Source organism: Coregonus clupeaformis, chromosome 23, assembly GCF_020615455.1.
Source record: "Coregonus clupeaformis isolate EN_2021a chromosome 23, ASM2061545v1, whole genome shotgun sequence".
Taxonomy (NCBI): domain Eukaryota; kingdom Metazoa; phylum Chordata; class Actinopteri; order Salmoniformes; family Salmonidae; genus Coregonus; species Coregonus clupeaformis.
In genome coordinates this window covers 31,904,225-31,924,136 of record NC_059214.1, presented here as the reverse complement: position 1 = coordinate 31,924,136, position 19,912 = coordinate 31,904,225, and the positions used below count along the sequence as shown (strand labels likewise).

The window sequence follows — 19,912 nt, the reverse complement described above, 5'->3', positions numbered from 1 at the left end:
GAGGGGACAAAACAAGGAGGAAGGGAAACAGAAAAGGGAGAGACAAGCTGCCCACATAACAGGACCAAGGTGCAGCGTGAAAGGCGTACATGTTTATTAAAGAATAAACACACGACACAGTAACCAAAATAACAAAACTTAACCGTGACGGTCCAAAGGCTAACACACAAGCCTAAAACAGGAACACAACAAAAACCCACAACACAGGCAGGAAAACTGGCTGCCTAAGTATGATCCCCAATCAGAGACAACGAGCGACAGCTGCCTCTGATTGGGAACCACACCCGGCCAAACATAGAAATACAAACCTAGAAATTCACACCCTGACCAAACTAGCTAGAGTTCTATAGGCCAGGGCGTGACAGTGTCCAAACATTTGACTGGTACTGTACTTGTTTCAATAGCTATTGATGAGAGGAAACCTAATATTCAATATAAAAGTTCTTAAACCGCTATCAGGAAACCCACTAGTTATTAACTGCAGAACTACAGTGAAGGCAAATACAATGAACTGTAAATGTTGTGGTATTGTTGTAACACGTTTACTAAGAAGTTGAGTCTTGTAAACTGTAAAGCATCAAATGTGGTGTTCTGTTGCTTTCTTTCACTATGATACCTGGCTCTTTTTTGGCATGTTAACTAACTATTTTGGATTACGTTGTGTAATTAGTCCTGTCCATAGACTGAGTTGAGTCTTTTGAAGTATTGACTCTGCTGGCGTTGTGCTCTTCGGGCAGTGTGACCATCAGACTGGGCATTGCTCTCCTGTAGGGGAGAGAAGAGAGGAGTGAAGAGAAAATACAGTATATAAGATATAGATGAGAGGAGAGGTGAAAAGAGGAGAGGAAAGGGGGCGTAAAAAATATGTGAGACAAAAGAAGAGTAGAAGAGAGAAGAGAGTGAAGAGAGGAGAGAGTGAAGAGAGGAGAGAGTGAAGAGAGGAGAGAGTGAAGAGAGGAGAGAGTGCTGATTAAGAGAAGACAATGTTCCTTCACTGTAAACATTGCCTGTTGTTTTTACGGGGACTTACCAGTTACCTGTACAAAGAAAAGGTACTGTAAAAAAAGGTACAGTATGTTACTGTAATTGTAATTGTTATCCAGTAGTGTTACTGTAATTGATTACGGTACCAATAATGCTACTGTACTCATTTTACTATAACAACTACTCTTACTGTAATCTTTGATACCGTTGTTTTAAGGTAACTGCACTGTTAGGTACACTCCCGGGTACTGGTTCCTGTGAAAATACAGTAGATATAAAATATGTTTTTACTGCTAAATTAAGGTGTTTTTGCTGTAAAAGGACAGTATAATGTTGAGTGCTAATTTATTGGGACAATACCTCACGTAGTATTTGAACTCACATCCTATTGATTGGTAACTACTTGAATTCCCTGCTGCTCCACCAGTTCAGTGAGAATACAAGATAAAAGTAAAGTATATATACAGTGAGGGAAAAAAGTATTTGATCCCCTGCTGATTTTGTACGTTTGTCCACTGACAAAGACATGATAAATCTATAATTTTAATGGTAGGTTTATTTGAACAGTGAGAGACAGAATAACAACAAAAAACGCATGTCAAAAATGTTATAAATTGATTTGCATTTTAATGAGGGAAATAAGTATTTGACCCCTCTGCAAAACATGACTTGGTACTTGGTGGCAAAACCCTTGTTGGCAATCACAGAGGTCAGACGTTTCTTGTAGTTGGCCACCAGGTTTGCACACATCTCAGGAGGGATTTTGTCCCACTCCTCTTTGCAGATCTTCTCCAAGTCATTAAGGTTTCCAGGCTGACGTTTGGCAACTCGAACCTTCAGCTCCCTCCACAGATTTTCTATGGGATTAAGGTCTGGAGACTGGCTATGCCACTCCAGGACCTTTAATGTGCTTCTTCTTGAGCCACTCCTTTGTTGCCTTGTCTGTGTGTTTTGGGTCATTGTCATGCTGGAATACCCATCCACGACCCATTTTCAATGCCCTGGCTGAGGGAAGGAGGTTCTCACCCAAGATTTGACGGTACATGGCCCCGTCCATCGTCCCTTTGATGCGGTGAAGTTGTCCTGTCCCCTTAGCAGAAAAACACCCCCAAAGCATAATGTTTCCACCTCCATGTTTGACGGTGGGGATGGTGTTCTTGGGGTCATAGGCAGCATTCCTCCTCCTCCAAACACGGCGAGTTGAGTTGATGCCAAAGACCTCGATTTTGGTCTCATCTGACCACAACACTTTCACCCAGTTCTCCTCTGAATCATTCAGATGCTCATTGGCAAACTTCAGACGGGCCTGTATATGTGCTTTCTTGAGCAGGGGGACCTTGCGGGCACTGCAGGATTTCAGTCCTTCACGGCGTAGTGTGTTTCCAATAGTTTTCTTGGTGACTATGGTCCCAGCTGCCTTGAGATCATTGACAAGATCCTCCCGTGTAGTTCTGGGCTGATTCCTCACCATTCTCATGATCATTGCAACTCCACGAGGTGAGATCTTGCATGGAGCCCCAGGCTGAGGGAGATTGACAGTGCTTTTGTGTTTCTTCCATTTGCGAATAATCGCACCAACTGTTGTCACCTTCTCACCAAGCTGCTTGGCGATGGTCTTGTAGCCCATTCCAGCCTTGTGTAGGTCTACAATCTTGTCCCTGACATCATTGAAGAGCTCTTTGGTCTTGGCCATGGTGGAGAGTTTGGAATCTGATTGATTGATTGCTTCTGTGGACAGGTGTCTTTTATACAGGTAACAAGCTGAGATTAGGAGCACTCCCTTTAAGAGTGTGCTCCTAATCTCAGCTTGTTACCTGTATAAAAGATACCTGGGAGCCAGAAATCTTTCTGATTGAGAGGGGGTCAAATACTTATTTCCCTCATTAAAATGCAATTTATAACATTTTTGTCATGCGTTTTTCTGGATTTTTTTGTTGTTATTCTGTCTCTCACTGTTCAAATAAACCTACCATTAAAATGATAGACTGATCATTTCATTTTTTTTTTTTTTAGGGGGTAGATCAGCTTTAATATTGCTGATAGATTGTAACTTCCATCAATGTAATTGTCTGCATCACTTCCAATCCCCAATATGTTGTTTTTTTCTCGCATATATTCATATATATATATACATACATATACACATACATACACATATACATACATACATATCCTTTAAAAATATACAGTGGGGAAAAAAGTATTTAGTCAGCCACCAATTGTGCAAGTTCTCCCACTTAAAAAGATGAGAGAGGCCTGTAATTTTCATCATAGGTACACGTCAACTATGACAGACAAAATGAGAAGAAAAAAAATCCAGAAAGTCACATTGTAGGATTTTGAATGAATTTATTTGCAAATTAAGGTGGAAAATAAGTATCAATAACAAAAGTTTCTCAATACTTTGTTATATACCCTTTGTTGGCAATGACACAGGTCAAACGTTTTCTGTAAGTCTTCACAAGGTTTTCACACACTGTTGCTGGTATTTTGGCCCATTCCTCCATGCAGATCTCCTCTAGAGCAGTGATGTTTTGGGGCTGTCGCTGGGCAACACGGACTTTCAACTCCCTCCAAAGATTTTCTATGGGGTTGAGATCTGGAGACTGGCTAGGCCACTCCAGGACCTTGAAATGCTTCTTACGAAGCCACTCATTCATTGCCCGGGCGGTGTGTTTGGGATCATTGTCATGCTGAAAGACCCAGCCACGTTTCATCTTCAATGCCCTTGCTGATGGAAGGAGGTTTTCACTCACAATCTCACGATACATGGCCCCATTCATTCTTTCCTTTACACGGATCAGTCGTCCTGGTCCCTTTGCAGAAAAACAGCCCCAAAGCATGATGTTTCCACCCCCATGCTTCACAGTAGGTATGGTGTTCTTTGGATGCAACTCAGCATTCTTTGTCCTCCAAACACGACGAGTTGCGTTTTTACCAAAAAAGTTATATTTTGGTTTCATCTGACCATATGACATTCTCCCAATCCTCTTCTGGATCATCCAAATGCACTCTAGCAAACTTCAGACGGGCCTGGACATGTACTGGCTTAAGCAGGGGGACACGTCTGGCACTGCAGGATTTGAGTCCCTGGCGGCGTAGTGTGTTACTGATGGTAGGCTTTGTTACTTTGGTCCCAGCTCTCTGCAGGTCATTCACTAGGTCCCCCCGTGTGGTTCTGGGATTTTTGCCCACCGTTCTTGTGATCATTTTGACCCCACGGGGTGAGATCTTGCGTGGAGCCCCAGATCGAGGGAGATTATCAGTGGTCTTGTATGTCTTCCATTTCCTAATAATTGCTCCCACAGTTGATTTCTTCAAACCAAGCTGCTTACCTATTGCAGATTCAGTCTTCCCAGCCTGGTGCATGTCTACAATTTTGTTTCTGGTGTCCTTTGACAGCTCTTTGGTATTGGCATAGTGGAGTTTGGAGTGTGACTGTTTGAGGTTGTGGACAGGTGTCTTTGTCTGTCATAGTTGACGTGTACCTATGATGAAAATTACAGTCCTCTCTCATCTTTTTAAGTGGGAGAACTTGCACAATTGGTGGCTGACTAAATACTTTTTTCCCCCACTATATATTTCCCTTTAATCTTTTGGTCCTTATATGAAACTGGTAAACTTTTTTATTTATCACAATTTTCTTTAACCAATTATGTTCTTTAATGCAAGGCCGAAAGACAAGTTCCTTAGGTTTTCCACCTTCCACTTTCCTCTTCCATTTTTGCGGTAATGCTGCAATTATTTGGTTGTAATTTTGGGTAGAGCAGACATTTCTATATGTTTTGGTTAGCTGCATGTCACTCCACCATTCCTACCGATAATAACATTTACGAAGATTATACCTTTTTTTTTAATTTTCTAAAAAAAGAACGTTTTTTTATCAATTAGTATATTTGAGTTTAACCACAATATTTATTGCAATATTTGTTCTGTCATTTCTGGAGGATTAAATTGAAATTGCAACCAATTTCTATGGCTTGTTTTAGAAATAGTGATATTTGGGAGATTATTTCCTTTTCAAATACCTGAAAGTATTGGGCAAACATACAAAATCAGCAGGGGATCAAATACTTTTTTCCCTCAATGTAGCCTATTAACAACCTGTCATCTTAATGCTAATTTAATACAAAGAAAAAAATGGAAATATCACATTTACATAATTATTCAGACCCTTTACTCAGTACTTTGTTGAAGCACCTTTGGGAACAATTACAGCCTCGAGTCTTCTTGGGTATGACGCTACAAGCTTGGCACACCTATATTTGGGGAGTTTCTCCCCTTCTTCTCTGCAGATCCTCTCAAGCTCTGTCAGGTTGGATGGGGAGCGTTGCTGCACAGCTATTTTCAGGTCTCTCCAGAGATGTTAGATCGGGTTCAAGTCCGAGCTCTGGCTGGGCCACTCAAGGACATTCAGAGACTTGTCCCGAAGCCACTCCTGCGTTGTCTTGGCTCTGTGCTTAGGGTCATTGTCCTGTTGGAAGGTGAACCTTTGCCCCAGTCTGTGGTCCTGAGTGCTCTGGAGCAGATTTTCATCAAGGATCTCTCTGTACTTTGCTCCGTTCATCTTTGCCTCGATCCTGACTAGTCTCCCAGTCCCTGCCGCTCAAAAACAGATATATTACTCACAGAGATCCTCTCAGGATTCCTCACCCTTGATCCATCCTCCTCTACATTTTTCACCGCCTCAGTATAAGACACCTTCTGTACTACTCTGACCCTGGCCACCTAAACCTGCCTCTCTCGCACCGGACACTCCTGATCCCTAGCAACATGGGCACCCCTACAGTTGACACACACAACTTTTTCCTCCGAAAATACATATTCCTCTGTCCCATGCCCTCCTTCACACTTAACACATCTTGGAATCGCCCTCCTACACACTGCTGCAAAATGACCATACACGTGGCACCTGAAACACCGCAGTGGGTTCGGCACAAAATCTCTAACAGGATAACTGATATGTCCTAACATGACTTTGTCAAAACTCAAAAGGACAGACAGTGACTATTCTGCTTCCCCATGCTCACCACCAGGTTTGCGTAGCACCAAACGGCGGGCGTCACAAACACCGGGAATCTTCCCCTTCAATTGCTCCACCTCCACACTTAACGCTACCCCAGAAAGACCAGGAAATGAAAATGAAAAATGCCTTCCTCTCTTTCCTCTTCCATTCCTCACAGCGTGAACGGAATACGGTTTTCTGCAGCTTAGGTAGAGGAAGGAAGTTCCCATACTCATAACAGAAGTTCCTGTGGTTCCCACTTGTCTCTGTAGCCTTTTTCCACTCGACCGTGCCCACAATATCCATGATCGTACCATATTAAACTCCCCTGTTTTCTCAAGGAAAGTAGCTAGCCACATTACTTCCACTGACAAAACTGAGAAAATCGCACTTGCGTGTTTCTGCCTCTCACTGTTTCCACCTGTGTTTGAGCACCTGTGTGCACGCAGCGTAAGGAGTTCAGCCAAGCCCGCAGGGATGCCACCGCCATCTAGGAACAACTTGTGACTTGAGATACTGTATATTTCATTTAATTCCTAGATAAAAGCCTAATCCCTAGACTTCATCACGTGGCTGTGTTGTTTTGCTGTTAACAAGCGTTAGGCCCTATGCTTTCCAGACACTATGAAAATCCTTTCCCACAACAGGCTCACCAGCCCTTAACCCTGAGCACCACCTTCTGGCTATATAGTACAGAGGTGTATCTGTCTCTCATGCTCTGGTACAAATGACGTGTCATAGCAGATGCTCTTATCCAGAGCGACTTACAGGAAATGCATTCATCTTAAGATAGCTAGATGAGACAACCACATATCACAGTTGTGATCATCAATATACAGGATACAAACATTCCATTCCAGCTTAACAATGGATATATAGCTTTTTGCTAAAAAACTAATTTTCATACCTAAAATCTATTAATTAAAAATCTGAAAACAGTATTATTTTACACACATATTAAGGTAGTGAAAAGCATGATCTGGCGCACACTGCAAAAAGTTGTTAGAGGTGCTGACTAACGGCAAGTAAACTATAGGTTATAGATAAGCTCCCAGTAATTTATTGGGTAAACCACCAACGTTTCGGCATCACTGTGCCTTCTTCAGGGTAATGTCATGAATGCTTGAACCAGGTTATATAGACAAACAATGCAATTAGTGCAACCAATGACAATAGTGAGGGGTGTGTAATAGTAATTAGGGTGATGAGGATGAAAAGTTAAACTGTTAAAAGACAATCGTTTACAGCATGTTGAATATATTAGGTTATTGTTTTCACTATCATATTGCAACATAATTAGATATTGTATAGATTGTATTAACATCAACATTCATTATTATTTCATTTCATATTCAGTTGAAGTTGGAAGTTTACATACACCTTAGCCAAATACATTTATACTCAGTTTTTCACAATTCCTGACATTTAATCCTAGTAAAAATTCCCTGTCTTAGGTCAGTTAGGATCACCACTTTATTTTAAGAATGTGAAATGTCAGAATAATAGTAGAGAAAATGATTTATTTCAGCTTTTATTTCTTTCATCACATTCCCAGTGGGTCAGAAGTTTACATACACTCAATTAGTATTTGGTAGCATTGCCTTTAAATTGTTTAACTTGGGACAAATGTTTCGGGTAGCCTTCCACAAGCTTCCCACAATAAGTTGGGTGAATTTTGGCCCATTCCTCCTGACAGAGCTGGTGTAACTGAGTCAGGTTTGTAGGCCTCCTTGCTCGCACATGCTTTTTCAGTTCTGCCCACACATTTTCTACAGGATTGAGGTCAGGGCTTTGTGATGGCCACTCCAATACATTGAATTTGTTGTCCTTAAGCCATTTTGCCACAACTGTGGAAGTATGCTTGGGGTCATTGTCCATTTGGAAGTCCCATTTGCAACCAAGCTGGAACTTCCTGACTGATGTCTTGAGATGTTGGCGGCAGGTAGCTTAGTGGGTAAGAGCGTTGTGCCCGTAACCGAAAGGTTGCTGGTTCTAATCCCCGAGCTGACTAGGTGAAAAATCTGTCGATGTGCCCTTGAGCAAGGCACTTAACCCTGATTGCTCTTGTAAGTCGCTCTGGATAAGAGCGTCTGCTAAATGACTGTAAATGTAAAAATGTTGCTTCAATATATCCACATCATTTTCCTTCCTCATGATGCCATCTATTTTGTGAAGTACACCAGTTCCTCCTGCAGCAAAGCACCCCCCCAGCATGATGCTGCCACCCCCGTGCTTCACGGTTGGGATGGTGTTCTTCGGCTTGCAAGCCACCCCCTTTTTCCTCCAAACATAACGATGGTTATTATGGCCAAACAGCTCTATTTTTGTTTCATCAGACCAGAGGACATTTCTCCAAAAAGTACGATCTTTGTCCCCATGTGCAGTTGCAAACCGTAGTCTGGCTTTTTTATGGTGGTTTTGGAGCAGTGGCTTCTTCCTTGCTGAGTGGCCTTTCAGGTTATGTCGATATAGGACTTGTTTTATTGTGGATATAAATACTTTTGTAACCTTTTCCTCCAGCATCTTCACAAGGTCCTTTGCTGTTGTTCTGGGATTGATTTGCACTTTTCGCACCAAAGTACATTCATCTCTAGGAGACAGAACGTGTCTCCTTCCTGAGCGGTATGACGGCTGCGTGGTCCCATGGTGTTTATACTTGCGTACTATTGGTTGTACAGATGAACGTGGTACCTTCAGGCGTTTGGAAATTGCTCACAGGGATGAACCAGACTTGTGGAGGTCTACAAATTTTTTTCTGAGGTCTTGGCTGATTTATTTTGATTTTCCCATGATATCAAGCAAAGCGACACTGAGTTTGAAGGTAGGCCTTGAAATACATCCACAGGTACACCTCCAATTGACTCAAATGATGTCAATTAGCCTATCAGAAGCTTCTAAAGCGACTTGCCAAAACTATAGTTTGTTAAAAATAAATTTGTGGAGTGGTTGAAAAACGAGTTTTAATGACTCCAACCTAAGTGTATGTAAACTTCCGACTTCAACTGTACATATTTCATTGTTTCCTTTTCATTTCATATTTGTTACATGCAATCTTTTGGTTCAAACATAATGCATAACAAGCATCATAAACAAAGGGAACACATTGGGTGCACGCTGATAAGCTGCTGAAAGAATATGCTCATTTAGCAGACTTGTTCATAAAAAAAGGGGACGTGTTCATAAAAAGGCCTGAGGTCAAAGTAAAAAAAATACTTTAAAGTACTACTTAAGTCATTTTTTGGGGATACCTGTACTATTTATATTTTTGACAACTTTTACTTTTATTCCACTACATTCCTAAAGAAAATATGCACTTTTTACTCCCATACATTTTCCCTGACACGCAAAAGTACTCATTACATTTTGAATGGTCAGGCAGGACAGCAATATGGTCCAATTCACACCTATCAATATAACACGTTGTCATCACTACTGCCACTGATCTGGCGGAATCACTAAATACAAATACTGCATTTGTAAATTATGTCAGTGTTGGAGTGTGCCCCATCTGTCTGAAAAAAAATCCCCAAACAAATTGTGCCGTCAGGTTTGCGTAATATAAGGAATTTGATGTGTAGTATTTACTTTTACTTAAGTATGACAATTTAGTACTTTTTCCACCACTGGCTGCTACTGTGTAGTCAGTGTTCTTACACCTGATTGAGCTGCAGTATTCAGCTATGCGTTGTTTTAATTGTCTTTTCATTTGTCCTACGTAGGCTTTCTCACATGGACAGGTGATGAGATAGATTACTTTGTCTTGCATGAGATGACAGCCCTAACAGGGATTTTTCAACCTGTGTGTGGGTATCTGAAGAAGGATGTTTTCATGGTGCTGTTTCCCTGTGCACATGAAATTCCCATTTGGAATGCCAAGAGTGTCTGAGTGAGCTCAGATCTCACGGAGCTGTCCCCAATGTTCGGCCACGCTTTTAGACCACCAATAGGGGTTCCTTGAAGAGAATTTGCCAGTGCTTTTTCAAGCTTGCTTTCATTTTCGTCTCTCTCTCTCTCTCTCTCTCTCTCTCTCTCTCTCTCTCTCTCTCTCTCTCTCTCTCTCTCTCTCTCTCTCTCTCTCTCTCTCTCTCTCTCTCTCTCTCTCTCTCTCTCTCTCTCTCTCTCTCTCACTCTCACTCTCACTCTCACTCTCTCACACTCACACACCGTTGTAATTATAAAGTAGCCTACAAAGAAATATGTGCACTGTTCACAACAGGTTTTTGCAGGCATTTTAGCAAACAAGAGTTAAATTACAGTTTTTCTCAATTGCTAAAACACTAAACCCTATTGTCTGAACCAAATGCTCAGTTGCCTGAACCCACTGATTGAATCAATCACTCTTTTGGCAAAACCATAAGCACTTTTCACCTGTTTAGACATAACTTGCCAACACATTTTCATTGTGATGCACCCGTGCTGCATAATGGTGAGCACAGGTGACAAAAGTCAAACACAATTAAAGCACAGGTGTCACCACTTGAACACAACAACTCAAAATTGATCACACTTGTGGCTAATGATGTGAGGGAACATATACAGTAAGCCAGTTCAGAGAGCACTGGTTTGTGAGGCCCTACAATGGATAGAAATCTGAGAGGAAGAGTTCGTGTGAGAGGAGGTCGAGGTGGTCGAGGTGGTCAGCGAAGACAAAGAACAGTAATATCTGATGAAATCAGAGCTACTGTGATTGACCATGTTCTTGTCCATGGTATGAGCATGAGGGAGGCTGGACAAAGGGTACAACCAAACATCAGTAGATTCACTGTGTCCACCATAATCCGAAGATTTAGAGAAGAGAACAGGTAATTACCTTTTTTTGACATTATAGTACAGTATGTAAATGTTAACAGCAATTACTGTATGACATACTATATACAGTACCAAAGTATCCTGTAAGTAAATATATGTTTCAGTACTTCACTGTACCAATGTACTGTAGTATTGTAATGGAGGGTTGGTCTAACTGTTTGTAGGCCTAGTATTCCATGTATATTTTTTGTAACTCCATGTTCTCTTTTTGTAGAATTGAAAGACTGCCACATGGGGGTGGGAGGACAGGTATGTTCTCCCCACACCAAGAGACCCTAATTGTTGATATGGTCCGTGAGAACAATGCCATTAAACTGAGCGAAATTCAGCAGAAGATCATTGAGGACCATTTACATTTTGAGGGTATCAACAGTGTCAGCCTCTCTACTGTTGATCGTGTCCTCAAGCGCAACAGACTGCGCATGAAACAGCTATACAGAGTGCCCTTTGATCGCAACTCAGACAGAGTCAAAGAGCAAAGATTCCAGTATGTACAGGTTGGCATATATCCAGACACATTCAATGTTGATTACTCTAAGTAGTGATTTACTGTAGTTGCCTAAATCACTTTTTCCGTATCACTTACAAAACTATATCTATTTCTACAGAGGGTTTTTCAACTGGATGCAATGGAAAGACCCCATCAATACATCTACATGGATGAAGCTGGGTTTAATCTCACCAAAAGGAGAAGGAGAGGCCGTAATGTGATTGGCCATCGGGCCATTGTTGGTGTTCCTGGGCAGCGTGGTGGCAATGTCACATTATGTGCTGCCATCAGCAATCATGGGGTTGTCCACCATCATGCCAACCTGGGGCCCTACAACACTCACCCGCTCCTCATTTTCCTCAATCACAGGCGAGATGCTTTGTTAGGGCAGCAGGATGAGCATCCCATCTATGTTGTTGTTTGGGACAATGTGAGTTTTCACAGAGCCCTCCAGGTTAGAGAGTGGTACAATATGAACCAAGGTTTTATCAATCTTTGCCTTCCACCGTACTCCCCTTTCCTAAACCCCATTGAGGAATTCTTCTCCTCATGGCGGTGGAAGGTATATGAACGCCAACCTTACACCAGGGTAAATCTCCTGCAAGCCATGGGACTTGCCTGTGGTGACATAGGTGTGGAGGCATGCCAAGCCTGGATACGGCATGCCAGGGGTTTTTTCCCCCATTGCCTGGCCAGACAAAATGTGGCCTGTGATGTGGATGAAGTCCTGTGGCCTGACCCAGTACGGAGACATGATGCTGTGGCTGAGTAATGCACTTATTTGTATATTTTTGTACTTTATTTTTACATGGGCTTACAGTTTTTTCCAACTGCTTACACACGTTTTCAAAACGATGTCTCCTTTTTTCAAAACTCTACACACAATTCCCAAAACTGCACACACAAAATGCAAAATGCCTCACATGTCCTTCAAAATGTAACACTGCATTCAAAATGCCATAAACACATGTCAGAATGAAGCATTTGCATTAAATGGCATACACTTCTTTCATAATAGTAAATTTTTGGATATACCATGTAAACACTGTTGTTCTAAATCTAAAGCTCTTTGGTCTTTCATAGGCTTATATCTACATTTCAATACAATGTTCTACAGTGAAAGTAATCTACTGAGAGGGGTAACAAGTACACTGTAAACACCAATGCAATGTAGAAACAGAAAATATTTATTAGGCCAAACATTACTGTTGTATACAGTAGCATACAACAAAACCATAAACATATGTAAACCAAAAGTATATTCTTTACAATACAGTAAAGAACACAATTGTGTGTGTGGGGTCCCGGGGGGGCAGTCCAGGAATTGGTAGGGGGGGGCAGTCACCAGTGCTAAGCTACGCTTCATCTCTTCTCCGGGCTGGGTCTGGCCACAATACTTCGTCCACATCACAAGATACGTTTTCTCTTGCCAAACATCGAGGGAAGTATCTCCTAGCACGGCGTATCCAACCTTGGACAGAGGCAACCTCTATGTCCCCACATGCGTCCTCCATTGCCTGGAGAAGCGGCATGCGGGCATAGGGGTTGGCGATCATACACTTTCCAGCGCCAGGCTGAGAAGAATTCCTCTATGGGATTTAGAAAAGGTGAATATGGGGGGGGGGGTACAAAACTACAAATTGTGGATGGGTGGCAAACCAGTTTTGGACCAGAACAGCCCGGTGAAAACTAACATTGTCCCATATAACCACAAATCTAGCAGGCTCCTGATCTGGATCAGGGACAAGCATTGTGTAAATTGCGTCCAGAAAAGTGAGCATATGGCCGGTGTTGTACGGACCCAGTATGGCATTGTGATGGAGGACCCCGTTTTTCGCAGATTCTTGACTCTGTCAGAGTTTCTCTCAAATGGCACCTTGTAAAGTTGTTTCATCGTCACTTGGTGCCGTTGGAGGATGTGTTGTATGGTCGACAGGCTTACAGCATTGATGTTGTTAAATATGGTGTCATTATTCAAGATATGTTCTCTTATCTCTCAAATCCTAATTGCATTGTTGGCCAAAACCATATTTATAATTGCAGTCTCCTGTACATCTGTAAACAAGCTTCCTCGTCCTTCATAATGTCTTTGCCTTTCCACTCTGTACAAAATTCAAACACAGTATGTGTTCAGCATAGGAACTGTAAACAATGTACACAAAAATGTAGTACAGCATGATAACCAACCTCATTCATTCAATGCAGTGCAGTAAATGGATGGCTTAGAGTTACAAATGTTTATGCCCTCTGCAGTCATACGTATTTTACAGTACATTACTTTAATGCTAAAATAGTCATTAGATAGTTGCATACCTGTTCTCATTTCTGAAGGTTCGAATTATGGACGCCACTGTAAATCGACTCAAGTTGGGCTGGACTCTCAGTCCAGCCTCTCTCATGGTCAAACCGTGGTTGATCACATAATCAACAAGTGTTGCCCTAATATCATCAGAGATGGCTCTCCTTCCTTCTCTTCTTTGCCCTCGTCCTCGTCCTCTTCTTCCTCTTCCTCTTCCTCTTCCTCTTCCTCTTCCTCTTCCTCTTCCTCTTCCTCCTCCTCCTCCTCTTCCAACTATTCGTCTTTGAATTTGTCCTCGTTGTTGTCCCCTGCCTCTCCCTCCTACTCCTCTTGCTCTCTGTCCATTGTTGGCATCCATTGTTCAAAACAGTCCTATACTACAGTAAAGCAGTGATTGGTTAGTGATCAGTTAAGCAATTAGTGTTTGAACATGTGAGGAGAGTGTGTTTGACCTGGTGAATAAGTGTAGCATTTTGATTGGTTGTGTTTGGAAAAGGAAAGCAAGTCACTTCCTGTTAGATTTTTGTGTTTTAGGTAGAGAATTGTGTGTAGTGTTTTGAAAAAAGTGTTTTATGCAATTGACAACTGAGTCAAAGGCTGAGAAATAGCTTATGGTTTTGGAGATTTTGTGTGAAGTTTTGCACTTTGAGTGAGAGGTTTCAAAAATCGTGTGACATGAAAAGATTTTGTGTGTAAGCAGTTGGAAAAAACTGTACTGTACACAAGTGGCAAACACATAATATTTCTGTTTGTTTTTACAAGTGCTACATGTAAATGCACAAGATTTCTGTTTTGTCTTTTTGTACAAGTTTTTTTTTGTTTTGCAACATACATTTAGCCTACAGTGAACAATAAACATTTATTTCTCCAGCTTCATGTCCTGCGCATTGTGTTTTCTATTTTTCTACGTAGTGTTTAGTGACTGTTCAGTAGTGTTTTTTATTTTGATTGACTCGGGGCACGATTTGACAACATAGTTCAGTTTTGAGCACAGATTGAACTGTTTTGAGGTGAAAGTTTGGTTTTGCAAGAAGAGTCTGAGGTTTTGTGAATGTAGCTTGAAAATTGGGTTTTGTGTTCACAGTTAAGAGAAAAGGAGATCAGCTTTCAAGAAATGTGTCTTAGCAATCGAGAAAAACTGTAAATGCAAAACACTTTATTTTGTGATGGGGCCCTCAGCTCAGTTTGGGAACCTTAATCCAGGCTGGACAGCAGGAACTCAACCTGTATTTCTAGATTCCGCATCACCTCCCCCGAGAGCCTCTCTGGGCTTTCATAGATTGACTCATTGAGGTTGAAGATGGATTGTAGCCATGCCTTCATCTGGCCCTGTTGACAACAGACAAATCATCAACTATTATTGAGAGAGAGAGAGAGAGAGAGAGAGAGAGAGAGAGAGAGAGAGAGAGAGAGAAGACACACACAAATGTACCTTAACGAGGAGGTAGAAGTTCTCAGCAGCCTCTGTCCAGACTCCTCCAGGAGGGTCAATCCTCATTATGACTTGCAGGAGCAGATAAAGGAAGTTACCAGGCTCCTGGAGAAGGAACAGGGGACATGAGTGAGTGTCTACAGATCTGATATGACAACAGTGTGTATAGCATAGATAAACAACAGGATGTTCCATTCTTAGGGCCACTTACAGATATAGGAAGAGATGTCTTTCCTTCTAGAAGGCTTAGTAGAACGAATTCATAAAAAACATCTGCGAAGTTGATGCGGTCGATCTGAAGTCAAACAAATAGGATAATTACATAATCTTCATTGATAAGCACTTTAGAAAGTCTCATTGAGTAGATGTTAGATGAGAAGACGGTGCCTGCAGCTAACGCTCAAGCTTGCATGTAGACCTACTCCTACGAGAGCCATCTCCTGCTCTAGTCGCTCCCCTGTTTGCTGGCTCATTAATGAAGTTCACCAGTAGGTCGTAGGCCTGCTGAAACTGCCTCACATCCTCAAAACAAAACAATCATAAAATTCCTTAAAACTTAGATCATAAACTCAAAGATTCAGGTCTGTAATTCAAAGGGCCTCCGATTGTTTGGCTAGTATGACGTTGAAACTTTTCAACTAAACCCTATGAATCACTGTTGCCTAAAGGTAACCCACTGTGCAAGAACTGGTTGAATCAATGTTGTATCAATAAAAAATGTCAATGTGATGATGTTGAATCAAAGTGGGAAACTGATTGGATTTGAAAGAAGTCATCAACGTAAGGGAATTTCGTCTTTTAACCTAAATCCAATTACGTTAATTTTTTTGTTTTTTTCACATTGAATTCACATTAGTTGACAACTCAACCAAATGTAAATCAAAACGAGACGTTGAAATGACATCTGTGCCCAGTGGGAACTATATATCTGGTCTGATGAACGTTGCACAATTATGTAATTGGTTACCTGCTGGTTGAGCTCGGATAGTCCACTCAACACCATCCTCCCAGCGTGGGTGAGGTAATTGAGGGAGGTACTGTCTGAGGATGTCAGAGCCTGTGAGAACAAGACAGTACATTTACAAATAGTCCAGAAATGTTCATGAAGTGAAATACAAAAGGTGCTAAATTCACATTTTCTCACCTCCATAGCACGTCTGATAGCGGCCAGCCTCAGAGAGAAGTTGGTTGTCCCTTGGTTTTCAAAGTAACGCCTGTAAATAGAAATGTTCAATAACAAATGTTCAACCTAAGAAGCTAAAACATCAGTGCCATGAAATTAAGAAATAATTTTATGTTAGCCTATATTATAACTGCAGGATTCAGAAAGTCCATACCAATGTAGGATCTTAATTTGATCACTCTTTTGTTGCTGAGAATTTTCCTGCACGGCAGGAAATGCAAACTTGTAGCGTATTTGGAATTTTCAAGTTTGTAATTTCCACTTTGAAATTTTAGACTCGATTTGCCCTAACGAAAAATGTATCCTGTTGCTGCAGGATTATTTTCCTTTAAGATCCTACATCTGTATAACTACAATATTGGGCAGATTATTTCAAAGCAAAGGTTTTTACTATAGATGAACACATGAAAGCGAACCCACCGCAACTGGGGCACATCTGCAGCATTATTTTGCTCCTCCACAAACTCCTCCTCAAACTCCTAAAACAGACATCACATTAACTTAAACTCTGCTAAACTGCATTTCACCTGCAACATCAACTGAAGCAGACAAAACATTCAGTGACATCATAACAATACTTTCATCTTGACCTAACAACTTGACCCTTGACAGACAACACAAACCTATCGATACCAAAACAATGACACACACCTGTACACACAAGTACAAATGAAATAAGAATTATTGACTGTAGAAAGAGTTTTACCTGAGGAGTGCTGTCAGGGGTCTGGTCCTGGTCCTGGTCCTGGGTGGAGTGGTAAGGTGGAGGGGGACTGGGAGGGGAATCGGAAGGGAAAGGGGGAGGCGGAGAATTCTGGGGGAACTGGTGAGAGGAGCCAGAGGACGGCTCATGAGGGGTGGTGATGATGTCAGAGGTGGAGAACTGATATGCCATCATCTCATCCCCCTCTCCTGGTACCCCTCCACTGTGGTGGAGATATCCACCTGCTGTTTAACACACAACATGTGACACTGTCAGCCCAACACTGAAAACCACCATATTGAAAACCCCTCAACCAAACACTGAAATAAATCATAACACAGAGAAACAACGGGGTGTACCTGGGCATCCTCATAATAGGTGAACTCAGACCTCCTCTTGACAAGGCCGGACATGAGTCCATGGATCCTTCTACCAAGGAACTAAAAATGAGGCAAGAGATTAGAACGTGTAATTTCATTTTCTGTCAACATGTATTTATTCAAATAGGTAAATGGACATTTGCCACTTTACATTTTTTCTGTGAAAAATTGCCTGACTGTACCTTAATACCAATCAGCTTCTTGTTGGTGAGGACCACCTGGACGAGACCCTTTAAAAGAGACAGAGAAACATTACATTTCATCCAGGAAATATAAGTAGACCTATAGCATGTGCGTCATTTGACACAAATCAGGTGCATTTGAGACGAAAGACCAGTTGAGAATCTCTCACCCATGGGTCCAGGATTTTTTCCTGGATGACTCTGCTCCACCACAGCTGCTTCTCCTCTCCACTCCCCTCACAATGCACAGGTGATGCATGTCCTCTTCATTTTGCTATAAAGAAAAAACTCCTTCAGTCTCCAGACCTCTCTCTATATGTTAGCTGTAGATGTCTATAACATTTGGCAGGCGATTTCAGTTCTGAGTATAATCCCTGGCAGTGATATAGAGCCCACATGATGTTCGTACGACAAGTTTCCCCTAGGTTTCAATTAGGGACAGACATACAAAAGAAAACCCAGAGACAATTGGGAGTTCAAATACACAGGTGTGTTCATAAATGTTAAGAATATGTCTGAAGTACCTGCATTCGTCCATAATGGATCTTCCAGTAATGGAAATGAAACGAACCCCAGTTCCCAACCAGCTGCAACTTCTCATAGGGAAAACCAGAGTCTTCCCTATTTGGCTGAAAAACAAAGACATCCCCTAATTATAGAGATTGCTCTGTGATTAATAAGACACACAATTGTGGAGATAGAGGACATGGTAATGTGTACTATTACTAATCAGCTATGACTGTCTAATAATGTGATTGACTACCTGTGAATGGCTATCTGAAGGTGCTGACAGTTCGTCAAGCACTAGCCTCCCAGCTTCAGTGAGGTGAATGGTAGGCTCCTCAATAACCAATTTGGAAGTCTGTGAAAAAAAAGGGAACAGGGTAAAGTAAATTCTCCCTATAAGATCAGATGAGCTTTGGTTAATAATGTGTTTGGTTACCTGTGTGTTTAACACTGCAAGCTCTGTTACCAGCATTCTCCCAGCACGAGTGAGGTAGTAGACTGGTTTGGCCTTGGAGAAGACAGGCTATGAAGACAAGGGAATATGTTTTTTTCATTATGTGGTTTTATAGAAAACTAGTGACTTGATGTTAATCTTTAATATCCTCTAAAGACCAGAGAGTATCAGAATGGATAGACTCACAAAGATAGGAACACACAAGGGTCCAGACCAAGGGATTAAAGCCAGACAGGACCGGTGCCCAACCTCCTCATCCACATACTAAGGAACAAGACAGGATTAAATTAAGAGTCAGTTTGAATGATAGACAGGTAGCCTATAGGACTGACAGACTGGAATAGGGAGGATCGCAAGAGAGGCCACTGCATGATAGATTCTAAGACAATTGGCAGTTGAAATACACATGTCTGTGTTCAAAGGTTAAGGAAACATCTGAGGTACCTGCCTATGAATGGTTACCTGTTCATTTTGAGAGGACAGTTCCTCCCATACCATCCTCCTAGCAGGAGTGAAACTGATGATAATGGGCTGCTCCATTGTGAAAATCTGAGAAAATGAGGGAACAGCTTTAAAGATATCAAACTATTCTACTAGTGGATACTGAAGGTAATTATCCCTATTAGATCAGATGAGTAATGGTTAATAATCTGAATGGTTACCTGTGTGTTTAACATTGCCATCTCTCTCACCAGCATCCTCCCAGCGTGTGTAAGATAATAAATTGGCTGCAGTTTGACAGGCTATAAAAAAAGGGAATATGTTTACAGAAATGTATTTCCAGAAGTTTCTTTTAGAAAAAGTTATGTTTATGTTTAAGCCCCCCTAAAGACCAGAGAGTATCAGAATGGATGGACTTACAGCGTTTGAAACCCACAGAGGTCCAGACCAAGGGATTAAAGCCAGACAGGGCTGCTGTCGAACCTCCTCATCCACGTACTAAGGAACAAGACAGGATCAATTTAAGAGTCAGTTTGAATGATAGACTGGTACTGTATAGGAGTAAAATATTGGCATAGGGAAGATTGCAAGAGGAGGCCACTGCAATGATAATAGTTGAAATACACAGGTCTGAGATATAAATGTTAAGAACATGTCTGAAGTACCTGCAGATGAATGGCTACCTCTTCAAGCTGAGAGGACAGTTCATCCAATACCATCATGCCAGCACGAGAGATGAAAATGTGCTGCTCAATCTTGCAAATCTGTAAGAAAATGAGGGAACAGTTTTAAGGGCATCAAAGTATCCCACTACCATAGTAGATACTGAAGGTAATCCTGCCAATTAGATAAAATGAGCTTTGTCCAATAATCTGCATTGTTACCTGTGTGTTTAACACTGCCAGCTCTCTCACCAGCATCCGTCCAGCATGGGTAAGGTAATAAGTTGGCTGCAGTGTTACAGACTATTACAAAAATAGGGAATATGTTTACAGAAATGTATTTCCATATTGTTCTTCAGAAAACATCATGTTTATGTTTAA

The 19,912-nt window shown here is 41.5% G+C and overlaps 1 protein-coding gene and 1 long non-coding RNA gene across 2 annotated transcripts; both read right to left on the bottom strand.

Annotated features, from left to right (window-relative positions):
* Positions 1-17,096: 17,096 nt before the first annotated feature.
* Positions 17,097-19,791, bottom strand: LOC121532091. Its single transcript, XM_045206454.1, has 12 exons — positions 19,754-19,791; positions 19,535-19,633; positions 19,290-19,367; positions 19,091-19,171; positions 18,891-18,977; positions 18,615-18,692; positions 18,411-18,497; positions 18,231-18,329; positions 17,992-18,096; positions 17,638-17,741; positions 17,265-17,334; positions 17,097-17,150 (listed from the first exon to the last, which is right to left on the bottom strand). Exons 1-12 carry the CDS (start codon positions 19,787-19,789, stop codon positions 17,097-17,099), a joined length of 978 nt encoding a protein of 325 aa, XP_045062389.1. The 5' UTR covers positions 19,790-19,791.
* Positions 17,107-17,700, bottom strand: LOC123481696. Its single transcript, XR_006657235.1, has 4 exons — positions 17,638-17,700; positions 17,468-17,515; positions 17,265-17,345; positions 17,107-17,150 (listed from the first exon to the last, which is right to left on the bottom strand). It is a non-coding gene; the product is annotated as an uncharacterized LOC123481696 (long non-coding RNA).
* Positions 19,792-19,912: the final 121 nt, after the last annotated feature.

Coding starts and splice junctions, on each gene's coding strand:
- LOC121532091 (XM_045206454.1), bottom strand. CDS start 19,789: ATGCTGGTGAGAGAGCTGGCAGTGTTAAACACACAG. Junction 18,330..18,410: donor TTGCAGTGTTAAACACACAG/GTAACCAAACAC, acceptor TTTTTTTCACAG/ACTTCCAAATTGGTTATTGA. Junction 17,335..17,637: donor AAAAAATCCTGGACCCATGG/GTGAGAGATTCT, acceptor GTTCCTTGGTAG/AAGGATCCATGGACTCATGT.